The sequence below is a fragment of the Buceros rhinoceros genome, unplaced genomic scaffold (assembly GCF_000710305.1).
Source record: "Buceros rhinoceros silvestris isolate BGI_N320 unplaced genomic scaffold, ASM71030v1 scaffold7692, whole genome shotgun sequence".
NCBI classification, from domain to species: Eukaryota; Metazoa; Chordata; class Aves; order Bucerotiformes; family Bucerotidae; genus Buceros; species Buceros rhinoceros.
Window position 1 is genome coordinate 6,643 of NW_010399484.1, and position 6,882 is coordinate 13,524.

General features: G+C 36.9%; 1 protein-coding gene across 1 annotated transcript; it reads right to left on the reverse strand.

The window, feature by feature from the left end:
- Positions 1–519: 519 nt before the first annotated feature.
- LOC104489341 (interstitial collagenase-like) lies at positions 520–6,487 on the reverse strand. The gene is made up of 10 exons (XM_010131493.1): positions 6,383–6,487; positions 5,419–5,663; positions 4,989–5,137; positions 4,773–4,898; positions 3,920–4,081; positions 3,433–3,550; positions 2,862–2,995; positions 1,832–1,991; positions 828–928; positions 520–620 (listed from the first exon to the last, which is right to left on the reverse strand). The coding sequence occupies exons 1-10, from the start codon at positions 6,485–6,487 to the stop codon at positions 520–522; spliced, it is 1,401 nt and encodes a 466-aa protein (XP_010129795.1).
- Positions 6,488–6,882: the final 395 nt, after the last annotated feature.

Consider the following 6,882-nt stretch of genomic DNA (forward strand, 5'->3'; position numbering starts at 1 on the left):
CTTAAACTCAGTTCCTAAACCAAAAACCATGAGAAAAATACCCTGCCTACTCTTGTAAAGACATACACCCTGGAGGGAAGGCTTGGAGCGGAAGCTGGGTAAAGAGGAACAGAAAGTGGAAGTGTGATTTATAGACTGATGCTCACGAGCCCCAAGTGACATAATTACCCATAGAATTTTCACCAGCACTTGTGTCAGGGATGGAGTTCAGAGCCAGTTGGCTGCTCTTTTCTCTGGTTTGAGAAAAAGATCTGATGTTTCACGCCAGAGTACATTTTTTAGTGTTTGGAAGTGCTTGAGTATTAGTGCAAATAAGACATCGAGGACACAATGTTATGACAAACATAATTTATTAGAAAACTTTAATAAAACAGATAAAATGGCAATAAATTATATAAATGTATCTGCTTTACAAAAAGTAATTATTAAGACTACAATCCCACAGAGTACGGGCAGAAATCTCTTCTGAAAAATACAGCACATAAAACCGTACAGAGTGCATATGGAAAAACATTGCAATTAACAATTAAACCAGCTGATGCTCTTCATTTGTCCAACAATCCGCTTGGCACGAGGGTCAAACTGGAACTGAGTTGTTCCATGGAAGAAATAGACATAGCCTAGAAATAAAATTTAATCCGATTATATTTTGTAGGTGACTTCTTTTCAGTATTTTGGAAAAAAAAACACCGTAAACCATCCATGTATACTTGTTGTTTTTCATTTCCATCTCATTAAGGTTAGTAACAGGTTTTTGAAAGCAAATGATTCTACCTACAGAAGCCCAAAGAGTCAAGTAAACCCGGATTAAGGTACGGTTTACTTACCATCTTTCTGGAAAGCAGCGTCGACTCTGCCAATTTTTCCAAAGTGGGAGACTATTTTCTTGGGATAACCATGATCCATCGATCTTTTGTTTTCATCATACCTTAACACAAGGAACATCATTAAAATTTGTGAGGAAGCAGATATTTTGAAGGTCCAAAGAAAATTCATACACACATGCGACTCTACTGTTAATAAGAGGTCTTACAAAGATGAGCTAAAGGAGCTTTTTGATTCTTCCTGTTATGTGTTAAGGTTCTCACATCGTGAGTGTCACGAAATTTGAAAATTCTGCCTTTGGAAAAATTTGTAACAAGGCTCTCGAGGACTTTGGGAATGCAGCCCAGGAATTTATTCATGCATTTCTGGACTGCCCAGAGCCTTGGCCATCGCTTGCACATAAAATGAGTGTCTGTATCGAAGTATGGATATTCAGTTCAGTATAAGAGAAAAACACAGAAACTGTGAGTAGAAGGGAGTACTACAGTCCTGAAAGATACTTGTATTAATGTCAACCACGTACTTACAGAAGATTAATCTCTGAAATTTGTCAGAGCTGCACTTGAATTATAAATATGACCAACAGAATCAGAGAATATTTACCACTTGTTCATAGAGAGATTTAATGACAATGTTTTTATTAGCAGTTCATTTTGTTTGAAAAGTGAGTGAAAAGTGGACACTATCACAGCACAGAAAAGCAGCATTGTTTTGGAGAAAATGTGAATAATTTACTAGCAAATCACTCTTCTATTGGGCAGACATTTCATTTAGTTGCAAGTAATCACATTTTTGCTACAGGAATCTAATGAATCCTGAAAAAAAAATCCTAGAGGAAAGCTGGTATTTCCTAGAAAATCCTTAAAATTTTTAAACTTTCAGAGAATCTTCAAATTTCTGAAATATATCTGGTTTAGACATCATTACACTTGAATTTTATGGTCACATACCAGTCCCCAGGGACAAGTGAAAGTACGCCTTCTAGTAAACGAACGTTAAATCTTACCTCCAGTATCTGTCAGCTGTAAAGAAGTATGTTTTTCCTGTGGTTTCATCGCTGTAAGCTGCATTAACTCTTTTTACAGTCTTCGGGAAGCCCAGCCGATAGATTGGTTTGGGATAGCCTGGTGCAATGTCATATCCCCTGAGAACCCAGTATTTATCCTCTGAAGAACATAAGAACATTTTGTTTGTTATTGCTAGTTACAAACTCATTTAATTTTGTTTTAGATGGATAGCAAACAATGTGTCTAATTCTTATGACTACGTCATGGAGACAGTAGAAATATCTTTTGTTTTTATGAGTAAAACACTGGAATTGTAAGGTGTAGGGATAGTACTTTTACCAGATTTTATTCAAATTAATATAATTTGTCTGGGAAACAGCTTGGGGAGAGATGGAGGTTGATGAGTTAATCCACTGACATTGGGTTGGGATATTGAGTTTGTTAAATGCCTGTAAGATGCTGTTTGAGTCATATAGAGTCATACAATATTTTGAAAACTAGACGTGGTAATGTATCATGTACTGCAGTATGCGCATAGTGAAGTTATCTGAGACATTTAAAGCACGTTTGAAACCTTTAAAGACAATGACTGATTGTTTCTTCAGTGAACAATTTTATTTTCCCAGCATGATTTTCATATGAATATTTTTATTGTTTTTTTTCCAAAATTTCAGAAAATACTAACAAGCGTATCAGTAACAGTGGTGTACAAATACCTGTATTTGCCAATTTAATTCAGAAAAAATCCTCCTGCCTAAAGCAAAATGCTGTTACCTGAGGAGAACTAGACCTGAAGAAGGGAAGTTATTTTGGTGTCTCATTTTTCAGAGCATTTACTGCAACAGAGGGGTGAGTTTTCAGGATTATGACATCTGGAGATCCCTGACAGGTTTAACTATTTGCAGATTTGTAAGATTCTCTGTTTCACTGATTTTCCTTAAAAACACTCTCAGTTCTGTAATTGCATAGTTTGCAAAGGAGCAGGGAGTATCTGGTCAGAAAAAAATAGAGAATTTCAGATTCCATTACCTTTAAAAAACAGGACTTCATCCCTCTCAACATTTTCATAAGCAGCTTGAATTCCTGATGGTAACTTTGGCCAGAAGAGTGAGATAAAATTGAGCTCTGTCTCTGCCCTCGAAGGATGTTTGCGCAGCATATACCTGGTTTAAACAAAATTTATGTAATAAAATAGTTCCGCTCCTATCAGAAGTGCCAAATAATTGCTATAGCTCCTGGAGTATACTGGGGGAGATGGGCACCGGGGTATGAATATCGCCCTCCGCTGAATGTAAAGGAAATCTAGAATGACTGCACTCAATTACATGCTAAAAATCATCAAGATGAATACAAGCCCTTCTGTTTCTCTGCAGGACAATCAGACTAGTAGTTGGCTTCAGCATTCATCTAAAAAAGACATCTTTCTACATAGCAGTGCTTTCAGTGCTTGCAAGCTCTTGCTTTCGTAAATACTTGGTGATTTTCTAGTGCTTCTCTTTGCACTACATTCCAAAAGGACAGTTTTCCCTCATGGATTATAGATTGTTTTTAAAACTACTGAATATTTTGAAGAGATAATATATATGCTTATTGTTGTTACCTGCCCTTGAAGAATATTGTTTCTCCACGTAGGGTAGTAATAGCATCAAATGTCAGACTTGGGTCACAAGGCTGTGGTGTTACGGGTCCTGTTGGCTGTACAGCAGCATCAGATTGTCCTATAGGAAGAATATTTTATCTTTTAGTACGAAGAAATAGATAGACGGTGTTCAGAAGGTCTCTGAGGACACCAAGACCCCTCTTTACAAAGAATGAGAAGGCATATTGTTTTAAAGTACAGGTCTGTCACTAAAAGCAGACTTTGATGTTGATAAAACTGGTTGTGTTTGTCTTTCCCAAAATGAGGTTTTTTGCAGAACTCGACTTCAGCTGAAGCTGGCTTCCAGGAATTTTCTCTCTTTCGTTACCCATTGTTCAGCTATAGTTAAACTTCTCATTTTAGTGGAATAAGCCTATTTTAAATATATTCTTATTACTGTTTACCAGCCTCTCAAGTAGAAATATTAAATAAAACCATTTTCTCTTACCATAGATGGCTTGAATGCCATCAATGTCATCCTGCGGAAGAAGGAATTCCTTGGGGTCCGTGTAGGAGTAAGTTGGATACATCAGCGCTCCAGGATCATTTGAATGGGACAGACCCAGTGAGTGGCCAAGCTCATGGGCAGCAACAATGAACAAATTGGTGCCTGTAGGATAAGAATCAGATGACACAAGGTAAAATCTGTTCCAGCATTCAACACAGTTGACTAAATGGAAATATTTATGCAACCTCCCAAAATATACTACAGGTACAAGAGAGGCTGTAAGTAATGCTGTCAACATCACAACTCAAAAATACTGCAGCAGAAGAGTTATGTGAGTGCTTAAAGAATATCTGGCCTTAACTGTGCTCTCATTGTCATTTCTCTACTGTTCTTGTGTCTTAAGCACAAATCCCGTTTCTCCTCACATACACTGCTCAGATCCAACAGAAAAAAGCCTCCAAACCAGACAATGAGATGACAGTTTTGGTGGTACTTGAATGCCCTAGTTAGCACCAAACTTTGAAGTGCTAGGTTAAGAAAGGTAAAGGATTTGGCTTGAAAAGGTTACCAGTAGATCTTCCTCTATCCAAGTTTTAGTTTTCATCTGAACTAAAAACTATTTTAAAGTGCTGACCTCGTTGCTATTATAAACCGCTATGACCTAAAAATCTCTTTTCTGCAAATTGATTCCTGCAAAGGGCAAAAAAAAGAAGAGCAAAGCAATTTAAAAAGACAAGTTCTGCCACTTTTGTTTACTTTTTGCCTGTAATGAACTCTCATGAACTAAACATTACATGAGCTAAGATTGTATGAGGTAAAACTATATAAATGGATCCAGTTACAAGGTCCTTACCTGTTCCATCTTTTGTCCAGGTTTCGTCCTCATCAAAATGCACATCTCCACCAATACCTTCGCCAGGCTGGAAAGCATGAGCCAGCATCCCACCGGGGCCATCAAAAGGAGAGTAGTCCCGGTGGTCTAAAATGAAGAAGGAAAAGATCAGATAGAATCCTAAATTACTTCTACGATTACAGATGGCTATTTAATGCATAAGGGTATCAATGTTACCTCCATAAACAAAAGACATCATTATATCTGCTTCTCCGTCCTCCACCTTTTGGAACGTCAATGGTGTCACATTGCTCCAAACACGGAGAGCTTTTTGGATTGCTTCATCTACATCAGCTCGTCTCATCTCTGGGGTGTAATTCAAAATCCTTCAAAGCAGACACATCACATCATTATATATTTTTAAGGATACAGCATTTTAGCTGAAAAATAATAACTTATGCAAAAGTCAGGAATCTTAGACATATCTTTAATGAATTAAAATGAACAATGGCTTAGTTTTTGATACTGCCTTCTAGAGAGCCTTTTTTCTTCCAGAAATCAGTTAATCACTCTGGATGTCTGTATATGGCATAACATACTCACTTCAGTGCCCCCAAAGCTGGGATGTTAGATTTATATCTTTTTGAACCAGATTAGGAAATGTTACCTGTATGTCAGATTATTTCTTTTCCATTTGGGATTCCCTGGTGTGAGTGCGTATTGCCCTATATCAGGTACACCACATCTGGGTTTTTGCATCATCTCTAAAGTGTCAAGATCAGGTTTCCCGTTCACTTGCAGTCCAAAGAACTCCTGCATTTCCTTGAGCTTTGCAGAGAGGTGATTTTCACCTGTGCTTCTTAAACGAGGCTGGTGATCAATTTGAAGATCATAAAAATTCTGTAGATAACTCTGAACCAGAGTTAAAAAAAAAAAAAAGAACATTGTGGCATATCAGTATTTTCTTCATCACACTTCAATTTTCTAAGTAATCTTGAATTATTCCCATATCGACACGCCCTGTGTTTAGCAGGAGCGAGAACAACCTGTTTTCTCTGGGAACTGGTATGAAGAGTCGGATAGAACTTAGAGTTTTCATACAGTTTTCTGAATTTCTTGTTTCTATGATGGAATATATGAAGAAATGTCTTTCAAATCTAATATTTACTATTAATAATTAATTCTGCATTATTTATGGTGCCTGATTACTCTGACAGCAAAACTCAAAAGGGAGCTTATACCTGGTCTAATCAAATCAAGATTTGCAGTGAGACTCCACACAGCCAAGACTCCCAACGAAACGGGTGAATCCTACTAGTGAGTCAGCACTTGGTAAATCATGCCATTTATTTTTAGCTACAAAATACGATATTAGGAACCCAGGTCTTGCTATTAAATGTCAATCATTTTGTCTCAAATAAATAGTATTGTGTCTATATGTATGTGTTGTGTTTCTCACAGATGTCCTTTTTTTCCCCAAAGTATTCCATGAAAGAACCATTCAGCAAAACTGTAATAAATGCCTGCAAATTGGTACATCTTTAATTTCAAGCCATATTCTGTGAAAAAAATTGCAATTATGGTTATCTCTCAACTACCTTTCACTTAGAAATGCACTGAAAAATATTTACCTCTACAAGCTTCGGGGTTTTTCTTTCATCCTCTGCTTCTGGAGCCACAGGAAAAGCAGAGGAGAGAGCCACGTATAGCAACAGGAGAAGTGGAATGTTCTTCATCCTCGTCTAAGGATGTCTGTCTCAGTTTCGCTCTTGAGCTGTTGAACACACTTCTCAGCTCTGTTTATATAGGTAATTTGTAAATCAAGGGCGGTCTGACTCATGCTGTATAACATCCTCTGATTAGTAGAAATGATGCATAAGTTTCATCACCAGATAGTGACACAATGTGTAACTAATTTTATTGTCCCTCTTTTGCCTGAGCTTTTTCTTTGAGCAGTTTTGTAGTGTGTTTAATAAATAAGGAAATGCTTTTCAGGTAAAACGTGGAGCTACATTTTATGACACAGTCTTGACAAACTGGAGAAATAATAGGAAATAACAGTAACATAACATATTTTATTATAATGAATAACATTAGATTATGTATATGAGATCTATGTTTTAATGTTTAA

Excerpts from the sequence above, each read along its gene's own strand:
- LOC104489341 (XM_010131493.1), bottom strand. The coding sequence starts at position 6,487 with ATGAAGAACATTCCACTTCTCCTGTTGCTATACGTGGCTCTCTCCTCT. Across the intron at positions 5,138-5,418 it reads AGAAATAATCTGACATACAG|GATTTTGAATTACACCCCAG; the intron begins GTAACATTTCCT and ends TCTGCTTTGAAG. Across the intron at positions 1,992-2,861 it reads TGAAGTCCTGTTTTTTAAAG|AGGATAAATACTGGGTTCTC; the intron begins GTAATGGAATCT and ends TATGTTCTTCAG.